The sequence below is a fragment of the Meles meles genome, chromosome 1, assembly GCF_922984935.1.
Source record: "Meles meles chromosome 1, mMelMel3.1 paternal haplotype, whole genome shotgun sequence".
Lineage (NCBI taxonomy): Eukaryota > Metazoa > Chordata > Mammalia > Carnivora > Mustelidae > Meles > Meles meles.
Window position 1 is genome coordinate 179,724,982 of NC_060066.1, and position 20,378 is coordinate 179,745,359.

The 20,378-nt window shown below is 54.2% G+C and overlaps 1 protein-coding gene across 4 annotated transcripts; it reads left to right on the plus strand.

Moving 5' to 3' along the window:
- Positions 1-4,216: 4,216 nt before the first annotated feature.
- On the plus strand, positions 4,217-16,757 carry TAL1 (TAL bHLH transcription factor 1, erythroid differentiation factor). Of its 4 annotated transcripts, none has more exons than XM_046027821.1 (5): positions 4,217-5,055; positions 6,669-6,827; positions 10,183-10,623; positions 11,954-12,048; positions 16,097-16,757. In XM_046027821.1, exons 3-5 carry the CDS (start codon positions 10,184-10,186, stop codon positions 16,549-16,551), a joined length of 990 nt encoding a protein of 329 aa, XP_045883777.1. In that variant the 5' UTR covers positions 4,217-5,055; positions 6,669-6,827; position 10,183; the 3' UTR covers positions 16,552-16,757. The 4 variants fall into 4 exon arrangements, with proteins under 4 accessions (XP_045883777.1, XP_045883793.1, XP_045883785.1 ...); XM_046027837.1 differs by lacking the exon at positions 4,217-5,055 and adding an exon at positions 5,103-6,396; XM_046027829.1 differs by lacking the exon at positions 4,217-5,055 and having other exon boundaries at positions 6,577-6,827.
- The last annotated feature ends 3,621 nt before the right edge of the window (positions 16,758-20,378 follow it).

Here is a 20,378-nt window from a genome sequence, read left to right on the forward strand (position 1 = left end):
CCCAAGGCCCCTGCTTGGGGCGGGCGGAGGAGGGGTGGCATTTCCTGGCGGGGCCATGGGCCACGTCACTCGCTCCTGGACGCTCGGACAGCTCGCTGACCGACAGGCACCAGATGCTATTTCGGGCGGCGCCCGGCTCAGTGCGCAGTTTCCGTTTTTCCACAGACCGTCGGAAACAGGGCTTGGGGGGAGGGTGTAGACGTCACGAGCCCCCAGCTCCAGGCCCGGGGTGGGGGTGGAGGACAGGTCCGGGATGGCTGCCAGACTGTCACAATCTGGAGCTTTGCGAACAGAGGGGGTTGGTGAGCGTCACCTCCCCAACTCACGACCGATGCCTGGGCACATCCTCTGCCATGGGGCTGGCTCACAAGAGCCTTGCCTCTGTCCGTTGTTCCTTCCCTACAACCTGGTAGGATCATTTAATGCCCCATAAGAGAATCCGAGTGCCTGTAGATACCTCCAACACCTAAAGTCAAGGAATTCAAAACCAAATGCAGAGTCTCTCCCTCTGCCCCTTTTACTCCAGGTCCCCATCTCCAGGAATGACACCAACATCTAGGCAAACGAAAGCCAGAGGGTTCCTGGATTTCTCTTTCTCCCTCCTCTCTTAAACCATATTCTTACAAATTCAGTTTTGTATCCTAAATACATGCCATCTTCATCAGCTTCAGTCCACCACCCTCCAGCTGGACCACTGTATGTCAGAACTAGTCTTCCCACTTTCCACCCACCCACATCCCTTCTCCACCTTGCAGCAAAGAGCTTTCCAGAAATGCAAATCTGATCTTACATAGGACTATGCCCACTCTCAAACCAAATAAACAAAACACCCTCCCCACCAATCCTTTAAAATGACCGCAGGCTTGCTCCAACCAGACTAAACTCTTCTGTTCCTTGCGTGAAATTAAGGCCCTTCTGCTTTGGCTCTTGTCCCACGTGGAAGGCTCTAGATGTTCACTCTTCTACCCACCCTCAGATTGCACGCTTATTTTTTTAAATTTTTTATAATAAGAATTTTTTTAGTTTTTTTTTTTTTTTAAGATTTTATTTGGGGCACCTGGGTGGCTCAGTTGTTAAGCATCTGCCTTTGGCTCAGGTCATGATCCCTGGAATCAAATCCCATATCGGGCTCCTTGCTCAGCAGGAAGCTGGCTTCTCCTTCTCCCATTCCCTCTGCTTGTGTTCCCTCTCTAGCTGTGTCTCTCTCTGTCAAATAAATACATAAAATCTTTAAAAAAATAAAAAAATAAAGATTTTATTTGACAGAGAAAGAGCGCACAGGCAGAGAGAGGGAGAAGCAGGCTCCCCGCTTCTCCCTTCCATTCGAGGCTCAATCCCAGAAAGCCAGTTTCCTGGGATCATGACCGGAGCGGAAGGCAGTTGCTTCACCTGCTGAGCCACCCAGGTGCTCCTGGATCCCACTCTTAGATCGCAGTCCAGGCATCATTTTCTCAGGGAAGCGCTCCCTGCTTGGGCTTTCTGATGGGAATAGCCAGCACCTATTTGCAGGGGCTCAGAGGTGAACTGACTTGCTCAAGGATGACAGCACTGGGCTTGGAACTCTGAATTACATGACTCCCACACTTTTAGTTAAGTGATGCTGCCAGCAAAAGCAAAGGGGACCAGAAGAGGGAGAGAGGGAAGCCAACCCCACTGCAGAGAGGCTTCAGGGAGGAAGTGGCCAAAAGGCTGAGTCGTGAAAGATGGATGTGAGATGAGAGGGCCGTTAAGGGAGAAGGAGCGGCAGTAGCTAGGGCAGGAGGGAGGGCTCGATTTAATACCAGTGGGTGAGGCAGGGCCGGGGCCATGGGGAGAGAGCAAGAGATGGGGCTTAATAGACCCAGGGACCCGTCCTCAGTGTCCCTGCGAAAGACAGGTGTGGCTGGGCCAGGGGACGCCTTGTGGCAAGTCCAGGAATTAAACTTTTTTCTGCAGACCAAGGATGTTACCTGAATCCACAGGGCACCCTGACTTCCACCAGAGAGCACAAAAGGAACTGAAGGGACAGCCTGCACTGAATCAACCATATCTTCACAGAGAGTCATCCTGATGGCAAAAAGGGGCCAGGACTCAGACTGTGACCACACTCTGGGCTCCATCCTTGGCTGGGACTCAGTCTGGGACAAGGCGAGGGGCTTTTCCCTAGTTCTCAGGCACCAAACCAGAGCTGCTGGAAGGACCAAGCATGCTGGCTTGGTCCTGAGGGGTAGACTTGTGGACTGGGAACTGGATACTTGAGTTTGAATCTCAGCTTTTCCTCGAGTCACTATGAACTTTGGCCAAGTCATATCTCTCTGTGCCTTAATTTCCTTCCCTATAACAAGAACCAGAATTCCCATGCCATGTGCATATGGTGTCGTCCTGGGCTCTGGGCTGGGTGAGCTTCCAAAGATTCTTATTCTCACCACTGCCCCCCCTTTTTTTGTGTAAGATTTATTTATTTATTTATTTGAGAGAGAGAAAGAAAGAGAGTGAGAGGAGCAGAGGGAGAGGGAATGTCAAGCCAACTCCACACTGAGTGTACAGCCTGACATGGGGCTCCATCTCACGACCCTGACATCACAACCCATGCTGAAATTGAGTCCCTCACTCAACAGACTTCACCACCCAAGCCCCTCACCACTGACTTAAAAAAAAAAAAATTATAGTATCAGGTAGGTATTCTCTCCCCATTTTACAGACAAGTAAGTGGAGGTTAAGAGCCAAGTGACTTGCAAGATTTGAGCCTGTGCTGTTTCCAGTCCACCATAAAAGAATGAAAGCAGGTGCTCTCCCTATGCTAAGCCCCAGTTGCCCACTCCTCACTGAACCTGGATTTCTACCCCACAGTAAGATCTTGGTCCTTCTAATGAGTTGAACCCAGATCTGTCCTCCCCACCTAGACTCTAGCTGCCCTTCTTCATCACCTGGGCTCCAGAGAGAACTCTGAGGCCAAATTTGTTTCAAACCCAGGCTCCACCACTTACTAGATCTGTCACCTGGGTTAAGTTTCTTTGACTGTCTTTGCCACAATTTCTTCATCTGGAGGATGGAGGATGGAGGATCTTCAAATGGAGGATGATAATAGCACCTGCCTTTTAGGATTGTTTATGAGAAGGAAAGGAATCTGTATTTGTAGAGAGCTTAGAACGGTGCTCCCATAGCAAGATTAAAATGTTTAAAATATAATGGGGGTTGGGACGTTCCCAGGTTCCGGGCTTAGCCTGGAACTCCGCAGAAAGGACATTTAAATCGCTCCGTTGACAACAGTTGTCCCTCCCCAGAGCCCGTGGTTGTGAGTTCAGTCTATGGCCCTGGAGGCAAGCACGCTTCATTTTAGAGCAGAATAGAGCCAGGGCTGAAGAGGGTGAGGAGGGTAGGGGGGAGCGGGGAGCTTTCTGGGATGAGGAGCTGCCCTTTGAAATGCGGGTGTCTAGGACACTGGAGAATGAATGCCAGGGAAAGGTTGGGGAGTGATGGTTTGGGTGTCAACGGCAGGGACAGGGTTCTGGGATGAGAGCCGCCTTAGAAAGGTGTCTGGAAGGCCCAGGGACTGAGGTTGCGGTGCCCGGATTCCCGAGAGGCTTTGGGATCAGAAATGGGGCTAGACTCGCCGAGTCCTAGACTGCGCACCTAACTATCTCCGTGGCGCATTCCGGAGCCGGTCCCAGCGCCGCACAACCAGTCTCCACTCCCTCCGGTGAAATTGCCAAATTAAAATGAATCATTTGGCCCATAATGGCCGAGGCGCTTATCGGGGGCGAGCGGACCCGTGGCAGTGCCTTATCTCGGCGGCGCACACGGCCCCGGCGCGCCTCGGCCCATGCTAACGAGGCCCAGAACGTGAGCAGGATTAGCGCGCGTCGCTGGAGGAGCCCCGGCGCGCGGGCGGGGGACGGGGACGGGGACGGGGACGGGGGCGGGGGCGGGCCTCCGCTCCAAGGACCAGGCCTCAAAATGGCCACACGCATCCCCTCGTAGCAGCAAAACGTGAGCATTCCGGCCTTTTTCTAGGGGAAAGCAACCTGCGGCTTCCCGCGGAACTCCCCATCAGTTCCTCTCTTCTTTTCCCAGCTCGCAGAAGAGGGCTTCACTCCTTTTCCCTGTGTTTCTTTCGATGGGGGGCATTTTCCACGGACGCCCTCCGCCCGCCGCCGCCGCCCCTCCCGCCTCGGAGACTCTCTTCCTTCCTTCCCCTTTTTCCTTACGCAATATACAGAAATGCGCGAGGCGGTGGTTGGTTTTCATTTCTTCTTGGTGGTTGTGTGCATGCGGTGGGATTGTGAGTGCGTGTGCGAGCCGTCGGCAATGCTGACTTCTTCCGAGTGTGGTCTTCCAGGCGAAGGGTTGTGTGTCCGAGTGTGATGGTGTCCGCGGTCTTTGGGCTGTTGATTTGGATTCTTCGAGCCCTCCTGCGTTTTCATCGCTGTATACGATTATGCTCGTTTTTCCTTCTCGACAAGGGTCTGGCTCTGCGTGTTGGGTCGTGTGGCCTTTGCGACTGTATTTGGGTGGTTTCGTTGTTGTGTCGGGCATATGTGAGCCTGACTACGTTAGATGTGTGTCCATGAGCGATTGCGTTCTGATTTCGTTGTATCGTGTTGGCCAGTGTGCGGGCCTGACCATGTCGGCTTGGAGGGCAGCGCTGGGTTGTGTTTACTTTGCTTCCATTCTGTGGGGTTGGACCGTGTGTGGTCCTGTCCATACTGGGTTGTGTGTCTGTGTGCTCGTGTCCTTTAGAAGTGTATTTGCAGATCGGTGGGGGGTGGAGGGGAGGGCGAGCAGGAGATGGAACCGCAAGTTGAGGAGGCGGCACGGGGGCGGGGAGAGGGATTTCACATTTTATTCCAAATTATGATGTATTCGGAAGCCAGTGTTGGCTTGGATGGGCAGACGGAGCCCGATCGGCGGCTGCTCTGTCCAGAGGCCGGTCCGTGCCTCCGTGTTTGAGGGGTTTGTTAGCGAGTGGGAGGTTCTTCCAGGCTCGAAGCTGAGCAGCGCTCGCCGAGGCCCGCGCCTTCACGCCGGTAGCCGCTGGCTTCGGTTTCCGCCGCACCCAGGCTTCATCCATTTCTGGTCAGTTTCGCGGGTACCTCCGCGGGGTCTGCGGGAGAGGCCTGGAGAAGACAATGGGCGCATTCTCCGGGTTTCGCTCCTGGGGTGGGGACCCTCGGGTTAATCTACAAAGAACACTTTTCCATCCCTTCCCCGGGTGAGCGACATTGCGGTGTGGGTCAGGTATCCCTCGCATGGGTGACCAGAGCCAGGCTTTGTGGAGGGATGGGGTCAGTGCTGCCCTCTCTGTATAAAAATGGATTTTGTTTTGCCAGTTATTGTGGTTATTAATGTCATCATCATCATCATCATCATCATCATCATCATTCTATTTAATTAAAGTAATCGTTGAGTAGCAAAGTGGCTTGTCCAACCTTTTAGCTTCTTAGGAGCGATAACAAAGCAGCCCCCCCCCCCCCCAACCAGCTCTTTTTTTTTAAGTTGCTGGGTTTGAGGTAGGGAGAGAAAATGGAGAGAGGAACGGGGCACAGAGACGCTGTCATAAAGCAAAAATTTACCCGAACCTAAGACATGGGAATGAGTGGATTCCCCCCTCCCCCACCATCTGGATTGGAAAAGGAGAAAGAAAATCTCCCGCATTGGACTGAAACCCCAGGGAAGAATTATTCCTATATTTCCACCAGACCCAGAGCAAAAAGGAGTCCTTTGGAATTAATCCAGGATTTCGATGTGTAATCATAAACTGGACAATTTAGGCAAAACAAATTAAATAAAACCCTTTGGAGAAGAAAAAAAAATGCATCCTAGATCCCGCTGTCTTACACACTGGGGAGCAGTATTGGATTTTACCCTCCCTGCCTTTGCCTTGTTTATTGCTGCAAGGAATTATTAGAATTCTCCTGTACTCTGAACACTGAAAAAATGAAAATCATTGTGTGGAGATGGTTGAAAGGAAGGTGGCGGGGGGTGGGGGGGCTTTTCTTTTCTTTTTGTTTCTCTCTCTCTCTCTCTTTCTTTCATTGGTAGGAAGGAAAGAGGGGACCAAGATAGATCAGATATTTGCCACCCCCATCCTCTTGGATCCGTGCTGTTCTGACTCCATTCCTATGGGAAAGTAGCCTTTGGAATTGGGTTCTGGTTTCGTTTTGCACTAAAGGTGGGCTTGGAGAGAATGGGGACCTTGGACGTTCTGCCCTACAGATCAGGGTCTAAAAACCGGATTCCCCGTTTCCAACACACATTTACCCACCCAGTCGTGCTAGGCGTGCTAGGCGTTGCGGCCGCTGATCCGGCCTGACCCGGGTTCCCAAGCCAACCGCATAGACCCGTTAGTGCTTAGAAAACAAACTCGGCCACACTGAACCAGACAACCCCGTCGGATGGCCTGAAATTGTTCCCGCGGTCTGTGCAGACCTTAAGCTCCTTGTTGTTGTTGGAGTAAATAGTTATTTCTGATTGGTCAAGTGTAGTGTTCTTTTTTAAGGGGGACTGGGGGGAAGCTTCAAACACCTGCAGGGTGGGGGCAGAAAGGCATTTGCAATTCCCTGGGCTGCTTGGCGAGGACGGGAGGTAATTCCCAGCCATTGACCCCCATTTCTCTCTCTCCCTCCCTCTCGCCCTCCCTCTTTCTCTCCACCCCCATCTTTCCTGGAAACTGGCTTTGGGCGCGGCAGACTGCCCAGGACCACACCGTGGCCTAACTGCTGGTCTCTCAGCGAGAGAGGGGAAAAGCAAAGATCCCCGTCCGCAGCTTGGACCTTGGCTCCCGCCCCTCTCCGGTGGCGGAGTGGAGATCCTATTCAGAGGGGCCGGTTTCTCTAAATATGCCCCAGGTGAGTTTTGGGGGAACAGTATCAGTGGAAACAGTGTCCAGGAAGACTTTGGGTTCCGGCCTGGGGTGGGGGAAGCTTAGGACAGAGGACAGTCCAGTCTACAATTGGGTGAGGGGAGGACGAACCCAGAGCTGGGAATCTGGTATCTGTGTCTCTGTGACTTCTAGAGCCCTTTCCATTTTGATCCTGGGTAAAAACACCTAGCCTGACCTAGTTCCCCAGGCCGCTCCCATCAGTCCTGGTTCTGTGGGTGTTTCACAAGGCTCCTAACTTTGGCGCGGCTATATCCGGATGGTGCAGGCTGTGTGTTCTTGGGCCGCTGGCAGGAAGAAGGCCCAGCCACCCCGGCTAGCTCGCGCAGTCCCAGCTCGGGTGGGCCTTGACTGGGGCCTAAGGCCTAGGGTGGGGCTGTGCTGGAGCACCCCTCCGCTCTCTCGCTCTCTCGCTGTCTCCTAGTGGCGGGGAAGGTGGCTCTCTTCACTGGTGCTTTTGGTTCTGGAGCAGGCTTGGGGCTCCCCCAGGGGGTCATTCGGGTGTGGGTGCATTATGAAGGACAGGAAGCCAGCTAGCTCTTAACTCACATACCAGGAGAAGCTGTTTTCATAGGAGAAATTTTCCCTACTGGGCATTGGGAGCTGCCCGAGACGTAGTGCCTGTCCCCCAGGAGCTCCTGGGATCCCCGTCTTGCTCAGACACAAGCGGAAATGTTGCGGCCATCTGGCAGCAGGAGATGAGGATCCGGTGTTGGGGGCTTCGAGCTGGTTCTGGGCGACACAAAGACAGAGGACTTGTAATGGTCAAATAGTCTAGTGTCATTCTGTTCAAAAGCTTCTCCCCACTCTCTCATCTTCCCCAAATAAAAACAAATGAACAAACAAAAATAACTCAGGCTTTCCTTCCAGTAATCTTAACCGAAGCCAAGTGATGGGGTTTAGTCCCCTGCGACCAAAGGTACTTAGGAGTGCTCTGTTGGCTTTTTCTGGAGCATGGACCCCTCCCCTGGATGATCCTGGTTGCTGAACAGCCCACCGGGTTTTCCTAAGGTCTGGGGATGGGTGGGGAGAGGTCAGCCACAGACCCTGGGAACCAATCATAGGTTTATCACAGGGAGCCTCCGAGATACAGATATTTATAGGTGGCTGGGGAGGGCATTTGGGGCTAGGGTCAACTCATTTGGAATATGTGATCCTCTTGCCCCTCCGGGATCCACGCCTACATGAAGACTTGGAATTAATCAGAGGGTATAAATGTGCCATAAGGAGAGCTTGCAGTGTGAATAGTTTGTTTGTTACTGAGTTAGAAGCTGTGGCTGAAGCACGTGTCACTGGGCACACAACGGTGTGTGAGGACAGTAAGGGAGCCAGGACCTTGGTGCTTGTCGCTTTGACCACAGGGTAGTATATTATTGGTGCATTTCCCTGCTGCAGAGGAGCCAGGAAGACCGGACTAGTAAACCTCTGGTGCAGTGTCTTGGCAGTCCCGCTCTGTGGATACGGATCTATTGTTTCCGCCATAGTCGTAAACTCACTTCCAATGAAGCCGTGAGGACCCACTGCCTTTGCGGCTCTTTTTACCAGGTCTTGGGGAATTCTGTTATTTCCTGGTGAGCCCATGGAGCTGGCAGACCCAGGGCAGAAGCACAATCCAAATGACAATTCTCCATCAGCTTGTGTGTGGCAATATTGCTGAGCTCTGAAGGAGGTTTCAGAAGGTCAGGTCTCTCTTCTGGGGTGGGAGGACGTTTCTCAGGCCAGCCCCGGTCCAGAGTGGGGCAGTGGCGGCACAGCTGCCGTGAGTAATTAGACGGAATCTGCTTTGGGCCAAATTTGATTTTTGTGTATTTTCTGCTATGAAATATCCCTATCATCTAATTTTGAGATGAGAAACCCTATTTTGAATATCTTATAAAGCCTATCGATTTGATTATATATGTGTGTATCTGTGTCTGTGTATGTGTGTGTGTTTATTTTATTAAAACAACTCAAAAGCACCCCCAAACTCCAGACCCAGAGTCTCCTGGTTTTTTGGTTTTTGGTTTTTATTCTTTTGGGGCCCGGCTCCATGGGCATCCAAGCAGGGTGATGGAAGCCTCCACCCCTGTAGTAGTAGAGTAGAGCCACCACTCTAACCAAAGAGTAGAGCCTCTTTGGTTACCCTGGAGCATGGTTGTGGAGAAAAGGAGTGTCCTCAGCCCCAGTGATATACATAGGAGGGTGTATACAGGAGGATAGTGTAGACAGAGCGAGATTGTAGTTCTGGTCTTGCTCTGTGGCTCCGTGGCACATAGGTTCACGTGACCTTGGGCAAGGCAGTCCCCTCGCCGGCTGGGTCTCCTTGCCAATAATAATGTTTACTTGAGCATTCGAATGGAGCTTTTAAACGCATTAATGAGGTATTGCTCCCATTTCCCAGACTACAACAGAGGTAGGAGAGGGGGATGGAAGAATTCAAGGGCCTTCATGATAGCTCTTCCCACTCAAGGGTGGGAGCTGAGACCCCAGTGGCCTCGGGGCACTCTGAATGCCTGGGTTCCACATCCACTTAACCAAGCCTCCCTTCCAGACCGCACCTCATTTCTGAGTCCAGCTGAGCTCAAGGAGGTGGAATGTGGAGGGGGAGGACAACTGGGGCTATGAACATCTTCTCTCCCACGAGTCTCATCTCTGGTCTGTTGGGGAGTAAGAGGCCACTGGGGTTTCTAGCAGCTGCATAGAATACCCGGTGTATTTGCTTAGTGCAGACGGACACTCCCTGCGGGGGGCGAGTTAAGTGTTGAAAAGGAGGGCAGGAGTCTCTGCCAGCTGTGGCACAGGGGACCTCGGGCCGCAGCCTCCATTCCCTGAGGTCTCTCTATTTGTTGAGAGGCAAGGGAGGTCCGAAAAGCACCCCACCTCCGCTCCAGTTTCCCCGCCAAAACCAAAAGGGGGGCGGGAGGAACACGGTCAGGGGGTTTGTTCCCTCCTCTTCCCTTGCGGCCTGAGCAGGGGGACACGATGTTAGTTCTTTCTCGCCTCTTTCTACATTTCCTTCCTCCTTTTTCCCCCCCTTCTGTTTTCTTTCGCTGGCTGTATTCCTTTTTTTCCAGTGCCTGTCGTCTTTTTCCATCTCCTCGGTCTCTGAGTCTCCCAGACACCCTCTCTCTTCTCCCAAACCATAGTCCCTCTTTCCCTCCTGCCCCAGCTCAGCCGCTTGGGCCTTCAGGTCCCGGAGAGGGGTGGCGTGTGTCCACGTGGCACTAAGTCCGCCTCTTCCCACGTCTCGGTGCGCGAATTTCTCTCTGCCCTTCACCCACCCCTCGGTGGGCTGGGGGCGGTTTTAAGAGCGGGCGTCCGCTTGTCTGTCTGTCTGCCCGCAGGATGACGGAGCGGCCGCCCAGCGAGGCGGCCCACAGTGATCCCCCGCTGGAGGGACGGGACGCGGCCGCGGCCGAGGCCCGCATGGCCCCCCCGCACCTGGTTCTGCTGAACGGCGTCGCCAAGGAGACGAGCCGCGCGGCCCCCGCGGAGCCCCCGGTCATCGAGCTGGGCGCGCGCAGCGGCCCGGGGGGCGGCCCCGCCGGTGGGGGCGGCGCCGCGCGGGACTTAAAGGGCCGCGACGCGGCGGCGGCCGAAGCGCGCCATCGGGTGCCCACCACGGAGCTGTGCAGGCCTCCGGGGCCCGCGCCCGCCTCGGCCCCCGCCGAGCTGCCCGGCGACGGCCGCATGGTGCAGCTGAGCCCGCCCGCGCTGGCGGCCCCCGCCGCCCCCGGCCGCGCGCTGCTCTACAGCCTCAGCCAGCCGCTGGCCTCGCTCGGCAGGTCAGCGCCGCGGCGGGACGGGCGGGACGGGCGGGACGGGCGGGCGGGGTGGCGGGGAAGCCCTCGGCCCAGGCGTCCCTCCTGCCCCTCGGAGCCACCGCCTTCCTCCCGACGGCGCGGAGCGGCGGGAGCGCAGGAAGAGAGGGGGTGCTATGAACCCGAGGGCGGAAAAGCCCGCGCGCCTGAGCCCGCGCGCCAGCGACTGGGGGTCCTCTGTGGGCGTGTGCGTGTGCGCGGGGCGGGCTGTGGGGTGCAGAGTGCATGGGTGTGCGGAAGCCCGAGAGTGGGTCCACGCCTTCGGGAGTGCGGGCTGTGGCTGCCAGTCAGCAGCCGCGCTGTATGGGGTGTGTCTGTGTGTGTGCTGGGGTGTCGTGTGGACCAAAGGGAGTCGCTTGAGTGTGAGCAAGAATGTGTCTGAATGCGCTCGCCGTGCAATTCTTCTGGAAGCCGCAGCCCTCAGTGGACAGGTAAGAGATAGGGATCTGAGGTTGCAAGAGGGCACCCTCCCCTGAAACCGCTACAGGGCCGGGTGTGGGGAGCGGATTCCTTCCTCCTCTCCTGAGCCCCTTTGCCCCTAGCTTCCGCCTCCCGCTGGGGTCTGTAACCCCCTCCTGTTAAGGTGTCCGTTCCCCTGCTGGGGCCACTGAGATGGTGGGGAGATGGAGGTAGGTTTGGGGTGGAGACAGGAAGATGAGGCAGGGGTTGACAATGTGGGGCAGTTAGTGAGTATGGGAGACCTTGAGGAGGAAACTGTTGAGAGCCCAGAGTGGTGGGAGGGGTGTAAGCAGTGGTCAGTGGAGGCAGGTTTCCTTTCTGTTGTCTGTCCACAGGTCCCCTGGGGCCAGGGCAAAGGTGGGGGTGATTTGTGGGGAAAGGGACCCTGTGCCCTGTGAGGTGCGAGTTGCCCACCATCAGGTGTGAATGCGACCCCCTGCCTGTGTGGGTACCTGTTTGGGAGGGTAGGTGTCTGTGGATTGTGTGCTCATGTCTGGGAAGGGGCGTATGTCTGCCGGTGGGGTGTGTGTATTCAATTTTGTGTATGCTCCATGTGTTCACTTCTGACTGTGTGTTGGGGGGAGGGGTGTGTGGGTGTGTGGCCCCTTCTTCCCTTGCAAATTTGTCTCACTGAGGAGAGAGTGGCAGCATTCTGTGGGTGTGTTTGGGTGTCTGTGTGTGATGCTCCTTCCATCCCAACCCAGGTACGAAGGGAGCAGGGTTGCCCTTGTTTTCTGGGGGGAGGGGGTTGAGGAACCTGTGGGGAGGATCCCTCAGGAGGCTTTCTCCCCTCCACCTACATGTGATCTTGTGATCTGCCTGCTCCCTCCCACAGTGGATTCTTTGGGGAGCCAGATGCTTTCCCTATGTTTGCCACCAACAACCGAGTGAAGAGGAGACCCTCCCCTTACGAGATGGAGATTACTGATGGTGAGTCTACCTGCCTCTCCCTTTGTACTCACTCCTCGTGCTGGTTAGAGCCCCCGAAGGTGGGATCTTCAGGGACTACACCACAGGTGTCTCACGTAGATGGGGTGGCTGCCTTGGAAGGAGAGTCCTTGCCCTGCAACTGACCTAGGTCAAGGGGAAGTCGTGGGTGGGGCTGGAGGGAGCATCCTCACGCTCCTGGGAAGAGGGCACATGGCAGTGAGGACACATTGCAGCATTTAGCCCAAATCTCTAGGGTCAGTTGCTGTCCCCACTGTAGCTCCATTTCCACACTTGGCAAGAATCCCAGGGGGAGGGCAGAAGACCCTCAGGGATTTCTTGCACCTCCTCCCAAGTCCTTTTTGGAATCTGGAGTCTGCTCTCTGCCTGGAATTGGACAGCTAAGGCCCTTGTCCCAGGTCCCATTATTGTGGGGCCCTCTTGTCCCCTGTTCCATACCCAGGGCTGAGACTTGTAGTTCCCTTCCCAACATCACAGAATCTACCCTGCTCTCCCCGCATCCTCTAGAAGGTCCCCAGCACTACTATTGTGAACTACCTGAGTAGTCTTCCACGCTGAACTTGGGAAAGGGGTTGGATGAATGGGAAATTTGGAGTATCCTGGCCCTCTTCCCATGTAGTAGATGAGACCCAACACCAGGTGGCGGGAGAGCAGGCTCTTCAGAGCCCAGGACTTGGAGCAAATCCCTGGATTTGCCCATGTGTCAGCTCCACTGGGGCCTGGGACCCCTGTAGGAAGGACACCTGAGGCTTTGAAGCCCGACTGGGGTTTATTCAAGGAGCCAGCAGGAGGGATATGTATGGAGCCGGAGCTTCTGGAGAGGAGTCCTCTGTGGTGTTCTGGAGGGGAGAGGGCCTAGAGTCTGGACAAGGAACAGACCTTATAGGACCTAACCAGCCAGGGACTTGAGGCATGTAGGTCCAAGAGGGAAGGGTGGTGGGTTGTCAGTGCTGCTGGGTTAGAGAGGGGAGGGAGGTATATCAAATGGAGAGTAGGCAGGACCAGCCACAAAGTTCCCCAGGGAAGAGACATTTTTTATGGAGGGCAGAAGGTAGGAGAATCAGGCACAGAGAAGAGGAAGTAGGAGAAGGGGACAGGAGTTGAGGGTTTGGGGGGAGTGCAGAACTACAGGGAAGCCATTACTCATAAATGTCACCAATATTTACTGAGCACCTACTCAGTACCTGGCCCCAGAGAGGCGGAGGACACAGAGGGATAGATAGACTTGGGGAAGAGGAAGGTGTAGAGAGGTGAGGAGTTCTCTGGGAAGGTGCCAGAGAGGAATAGACAGAAATGGAGGTGAAGAGGAGGGTGTGTGTGTGTGGGGGGGGGGTTACAGAGTAAGTCCGTGAGACTTTGGAATCAGAGATTTCACCAAAAAGAGTCCATAGAGGTGGAACGAATGCAAGGGCTAAAATCGGGACTCTCTGTTTCCTCATTTGGAAAGTGGGGAGAGTAGTAGCTTCCTCATAGCTTGCTGAGAGAGTGCAATGGGGTAAAGTGTTTTTAGGGCCTGGCTGGGGGTAGGTGCTCCTTTTGAAGTTCTGTCTCACTGCAGCCGTGACAGCAATTGTCATGTCTTCTCCCCACCTAGTTGCTCCCTCCAGGCCAGCCAGCATTAGCCATGGAGCAGGGACGGACCTCCTCATGTCACAGTTGAGGGACGGCCCTCTGTCTGGCCCAGAGGCCAGAGAACAGAGAGTTATTTCCTCTGCAGCAGGCAGCCCAGGGGAGGCTGGCCGGCAGGTGTGCTGTTTTTTCCCAGTCTGGGGCTGGTCTTTGGCAAAGAGTCAGCTGGGCCCTGGGCCTGTGGGGGTTTGGAAAATCAGCTTGCAGAGGCTATCAGGCAGGGGGTACGTGGTCGTCCCTGAGAGGTGGTGTGTGTGTATATGTATACGTATATGCATGCATGTGTGCATCTCTGTGTATGGGTGTCCATGCCAGTGTCCATGCCCGGGTGAGCCGTCCTGGGCTCTCCTTAGCGGTGAAGCAAGCTGTAGGTCCGAGGGGAGGCCTTGACCCTTCTTCTCCTGTTTTCCCCTACCCTAGCTTCCCCTTTCTGAGGTCGAAGAGGGAGAACAAATATCCCCAGCCTGGGAGTTCTTTCAGTGCATGGAGCTTCCTGGTGACCGCTGGGCTGGCCTCAGTGTTGGGGAGGGGAGCGGCCACCTCAGCCCAGGAGCTCAGGAGCATCAGGAGGGCCTCCTTCTGTTTTCTCTGGCTTTGGGAATGCCGGGTCGGGCTGGGACATTGAGTGCAGTGCTTTGAATGCCATAGGTGCTCAGTACATCACACTGGGGTCTGTCACTGTTTCATAAGGCTCAGGACATGAATATAGTCTGAATTTCGGTCTAGTCTGTCATCAGTAGACATGGAGAGACTGAGGCAGCCCTCAGACACCTGTTTCGAGCCTTGCATGGCGCATCTTTCCACTTCTCTTCTTGGGTAGAGAGCCCACAGCGTAGGTTGTTTTCCCTCTTGTCTCTGCTCTCTCTGTATTCCCCCCACCTGCAGCATGATCAGCCTAGCCTGTTTTCCGTCACTCTTAGAATAGAGTCCCCACACTTACCGCTGAGACCTGTGGGGCCTAGAATCGGTCTACTCTGATTGCACCCACACTAATTAGCCAGGTTGGCTTCGGCCATTTTCCAGCTCATGTGCTTTGCACATGCTGTTCTGTCTTCCCTACCTGGGCCTGGCTGGCTCTTCTTCGCTCAGGTTCTTACTTTATAGATGTCTCCTTCTCCAATATGCCATCCCCAACCACCTCAGCCAAATGTAGTGGCTCCTTTCCATTTGTTACTACATTTGGTCTCCTGTTTCTTTATTTGTTTGCTACTTGTTCATCATCGGTCATCACCATTAAAATGTATGCTCCATGAGGACAGGGACCCTATTTCCCTTAGTGCCTGGCACGGTGTCCGGCACGGTGCCCGGTTATTAGTATATAACTGATGGATGGGTGACGATAGCTGCCATTTACTGAATGTTTAATCTGTGGCAGGTTTGTATTAAGGACTTTACCTGTGGTAGTTGTTCGATCCATGTGACAGTCTCATGATTTCAATTACTCTTGTATTATCTCCGTTTTACGGATGACGAAGCTAAAGCACAGAGAGTTTAAGTAACCTGCGCCGAGTCACTGTCTAGTCAGTCCTAGTCAGGGATTCAGTCCAGAAAGTCTGGCTCCAGAGTTTGTCTTTCTCACTAGGGCTGTAGGGCCTCTTGGCACAATGAATGAATGACATAAGGTCCCTGTCCTCAAATGGCTCACAGCCCCAAGAGGGAGACAAGCATGGACACTAAAGGTCAAAAGTCACAGAGGGGTGCCTGGGTGGCTCAGTCAGTTACGTGTCTGATTCTTGGTTTCTGCTCAGGTTATGATCTCCGGGTTGTGAGATTGAGCCCCTCATCAGGCTCCACGCTCAACGCAGGACTGTTTAAAAGACTCTCCCTCTTTCTTCCTCTGCCCCGCCCCCTCCTTCCCGGTGGGATGTATGCACACATGTGCGCACATGCTGTCTTTCTCTCTCTCAAATAAATAAATATTAAAAAAAAAAAAAGATGATGGAGATCAGGGTGTTGTAGGGCCACCGTTGTTGGTGAGGTCTGGCCAGAGGGGTTGAGGGAAATCCCCCGAGTGGAGGAAACAGATGAATGGGGGTTTGAAGGCTGAGTAGGAGTTTTCTTTTCTTTTGGTAAAGATTTTATTTATTTATTTGACAGAGAGGGACAGTGAGGGAGGGAACACAAGCAGGGGTTGTGGGAGAGGGAGAAGCAGGCTTCCCATTGAGCAGGGAGCCCAGTGTGGGAGTTGATCCCAGGACCCTGGGATCATGACCTGAGCTGAAGGCAGATGCTTAATGACTGAGCCACCCAGGCGCCCCCAGGAGTTTTCTAAGTAAAAAGCAAGAAGGCATTCTAGGTTTCCCAAGTTTTCCAAAGGATAGTTTCTCTTCTTCCGTACAGGAGAAGGTGCCTTGGGGGACGTCCGTCTCGTTTTTTTAAACTCTTGTCCTCCTACCTCCAGGTCCCCACACGAAAGTAGTGCGGCGCATCTTCACCAACAGCCGAGAACGATGGCGGCAGCAGAATGTGAATGGGGCCTTTGCTGAGCTCCGCAAGCTGATCCCCACACATCCCCCAGACAAGAAGCTCAGCAAGAACGAGATCCTCCGCTTGGCCATGAAGTACATCAACTTCCTGGCCAAGCTGCTCAATGACCAGGAGGAGGAGGGTACCCAGCGGGCCAAGCCTGGCAAGGACCCCGTGGTGGGGGCTGGTGGTGGAGGCGGTGGGGGAGGGGGCGGTGCACCTCCTGATGACCTCCTGCAGGACGTGCTCTCCCCGAACTCCAGCTGCGGCAGCTCGCTGGATGGGGCGGCCAGCCCGGACAGCTACACGGAAGAGCCGGCCCCTAAGCACACAGCCCGCAGCCTCCATCCCGCCATGCTGCCAGCTGCTGATGGAGCAGGTCCTCGGTGATGGGGCCGGGGCCGTTCAGGACCAGCCGGGAGGGCACCCTCAGTCCACCGGGCCCATGGGCTTCAGGGCAGGTGGGGTGAGGATCGGGCAGCTCTGAAGCAGGGCAATGGACTCGATGAGCTTTCCTTGGTGTCTGAACTTGGCGGAGCCCTAACTGCCCTCGGGGCAGCTTCTCTGACTCCTGCCTCAGTGGGAGAACAGAAAAATGGAGCAAAGTGGTAGGTACTTTTTATGAAGACGGCACGGTCTTCCTCCTTCCCCCAATCCCTAAGACTTCTCCAGTAAGAAGCTGGACTGACACTGCTTTTGGCCTGGAGCTGGGGGGCCCTGTTTTTGCCAAGACCTGGGGTTGTCAGCTCTCCCCGGCAGCATCCAGCAGCCTCTGCCTTGCCTTTAGCCCCTCCCAAGCTGGCTGGTGTGGCTTGTGTGGCCACTCTGTCCAAATACATAGGTACCCAGTCGCCGCCCATTTCTGGGTGAGCCCCATCTTCACCCAGGCCCATGTCGGTCCACCCAGCTTGCCAGCTGCTGTAGACAGTCACAAGCCTCGAGGTGCCTTCTACAGGGCCTGGTTGAAGAAGATGGCCAGTGGACAGCCTGCTCTCAACTAGCTGGGCCAGAGGGTCAGAAAACCCAGTAGCCCTTACTGCTTGCCCCAGGGATCAAAGCTCTGCTTTCTCCCCACTGAGACTTGCCTTCCTAATCCTTGTGGGGACTGAGTCTGTAGCTGAGAGCCTGCCTTGGCAGGCCTCACGAAGGCAGAGAGAGGGAGAATGGTGAGCGTGAAATTGAACCAGAGCTCTTTGGGGCTTTGGGTTCGAATCCTGACGGTGTCTCAGAACAGCCTGCCTGTACTCTCCACTTCCCACCGCTGTTCTGGCAGCGAGCCAATGGCTATGTGCAGATGGCCGTGCGCAGCTGCTTAGCGTGGATGTGCAGCCCTGTCTGTGGGTCCTCTGATGCTCTTCTCCAGGGTGTCTGTCTGCTGACGGTCTGGTCTGAACCCAGCTGAGCACAAACCCTCTCCTGCGAATTCCTGGCATTTGGGATTTTTGCTTGACTTTAGTTATTGGTGGGATCTTTAGCTCTTGATAAGACCCAGGCTGTAGCCCCACTTGGACGGCAGGAGGAAAACCAATCAGAGACCAGGCCCTGGCTGAGACCCAGACAAGTGCACATTCATGCAGCAGAATCTCCAGCACCCCTGGATTCTACAACTCTCAGTCATCTAGGGTGTGTATGGAAGGCTGGCTTGCTGCCACAGGAGCACCCCCCTCCGAGAGCTGTACATGAAATTTTTGTAAATCGATCCCTTATCTCTCATCTTTTAAAGAAATACTACCGCAAGTCCTTTTGTAAAGTGAAGAATTTTTTTGTAGAGTGGACCACTGCCCCTTATTGGTCTCTTGTGTCAATCCAGGTGGTGGGACATGGTTTTCTTAAGGCCAGGCCTGCCTGTGACACGCGTTCCACACCCATGGAACAAACCCCACACAAGCCCTATACACGTGTCGTACCCTCAAGTCACCGCAGCCACCTCCCACCAGATTCCGTCTTTGAGGTTAGAGGGAAGACAGTCCCACCCAGTGAAGGGCCTTGAGCACATCCCTGTGCTCACAGGGCACAAACCTGGCTCCGTCCCCTCCCTCTTAAGTTGTGAGGTCTGTTTTGTGAGTAGCAGAGCAACGTGGTAATCCTTTAGCACTCAGACTCTCTGTCCATTTCAGACCCCCAGTGTCCTATTTTGCTGAACATTAGGCTTGTTTTCTTTCCAATGCTTGGAAGCTCCTGTGAGGAATCCCATCTGTGTAAAGAGGAAGCTCCTATCCTCAGTCCTAAGGCTGTGTTTGCTTCCTGGTGGATAAATTTTACTTGGGAGTGAACAGTGGCCACAGTATGGATGGATGGAGAGGTTTTAGGAGACAGATTGCTCATTCTATCAGGAACTCAGGCTTCTGGTTTCCTCTTCTCTCAGACTTGCAGAATGACGTGGATAAGTTATCCCTCTCTCAGTGTCCATTTCTCATAAAATACCATGGCTTGGCCTGTCCACTAGGGCTATGGATTCCATTCCAAGTGAAATCATGAAAGTAGAAGCATTTTGAGACCAGAAAGAACTCTTCTGACCTCAGCATCATTCCTGCAATGGGGTTTCCCATCCTGAGTCTGGGGCCTGGGCAGTGGGCCAGTCTGCCTGACTGAGCAGGATCTGGGTAATTTAGGTTCCAAACCACTTTTGCCTGAGTTATCCTGATTGTCCTCATTTCTCCAGATTGACCTCATTTGTGTCTCCTTCCAAGGAGAGGCAGAAGAGTGAGAATGGAAAAAGATATGGGCAGAGAATATGTAAGACATAACACAGCTTCCCGCAACGGGCCTGGGTAGGGATGGGCAAAGCCTCATGTTTTTGTAAGACCGACAGAAGATCCAAAATTTTAATGTTCATCTGCACCCGCCTTACCCCACCCACCACACCCTCCTCCTTCCTCTGCCTCGTCACCTATGAAAAAATGGCAATGTTCCAAGAATAATACCTGTGCCAAGGGAAAAGATGTAAAGGGGGAAAAAAGCGAGAACAGAGATGATTATAAGAACTGGAGGGATTCGCATCTTTTCAGGAAAATTCTTATGCTTTTATTGGCGGTGACAAACGACAAGATGGTACAACCTTTCTTCTTTTCCAAAAACAGAGCAAAGGGCCCAGAATCTGTAGTCAGCCGACAACTATCTCGGCCTTTGGGGATGGTCTGGTCGTACTTGTGATTCCGATGGTACGTGGCCCCCCCCTGCCGAAGGCTCGCCCCTGACCCTGTACATAGAGCATTGTTCCTGTGGGCGGGCCCAGCACTTTCCGTCTATGTTGTACTGTATGTGATGGGTTGCGTTGGTCTCTGCATTTTTCTGCAGAAGAGGAGTAACGGCTCCAGGTACCTTGACCTTTGTACAGCCCGGAGGCCAACACTGTGGGCGTGATTCTTTAGCGACACAACCCTTGTGGTGATGATGTGTGTATATATATAAGGATATATTGGGAAGATTTCTAAATAAAAGTTTTACAGACGGGCTTGGACTCTGTCCTTGCAGCTTATCCCTCCCACGCCTGGGAGTTGGGACATTACAAGGAAGGTGCCTGGTAAGAGTCTGTCTCTCTCGAAATGGAGGGGACTCCAGAACTCAGCTGTCCTCTTGGGGTGGGATCCCACCCACCACCCAGACCCACCCACCACCCGGAGGCTCCCCCCATGAAGGTTCCATTCTTTTCCCTCTGCCAGACCTCAGAGCAGGGGACTCTTCTTAGCATCGTGCACCCACACTTTTGGCTCGAGGCCACCCCACAGATGGTCCCCTGTATGCATTGGGTTCGGCCCCCATGGCTGGGCTGGTTGCTTTTATCATTGGTTCAGGACAGACCAAGTTCTCAGCAGAGCAGTATCCCAGGGGCCCTGATGATTCAAAGGGAGGCTGCCTCTCTTATGTCTGCCTGGCTCTTCAAGGTCTGGGGGTGCAGGACTCACGTGAGGCTCGGGGGAAGGCTGAGTCTTTGGGGTTAGTAATCAGTGAATGGAGGCTCAGGAATGGGAAGACCCGTATAGGCAGGGACTCCGGGTTCTGGGCAGGGAGGGGAGGTGAGGGAGAGAGTGGGAGGGGAGAGTGGGGTTCTGCAAATGGACCGTTGGAACTTCAGGGAGCTCAGTAGGTCAGAATTTCCAATGGAGAGCCAATCCTTTCATTTAACAATATTTTTTGAGCCCCTCCAATGGGCCAGTTGTTATTCTAGATACTGGAGATCCAGCAGTGAAGAAAACCAACATCCCTGTTCTTGTGTT

Coding starts and splice junctions, on each gene's coding strand:
- TAL1 (XM_046027821.1), top strand. CDS start 10,184: ATGACGGAGCGGCCGCCCAGCGAGGCGGCCCACAGTGATCCCCCGCTG. Junction 10,624..11,953: donor CCGCTGGCCTCGCTCGGCAG/GTCAGCGCCGCG, acceptor TCCCTCCCACAG/TGGATTCTTTGGGGAGCCAG. Junction 12,049..16,096: donor CGAGATGGAGATTACTGATG/GTGAGTCTACCT, acceptor TCCTACCTCCAG/GTCCCCACACGAAAGTAGTG.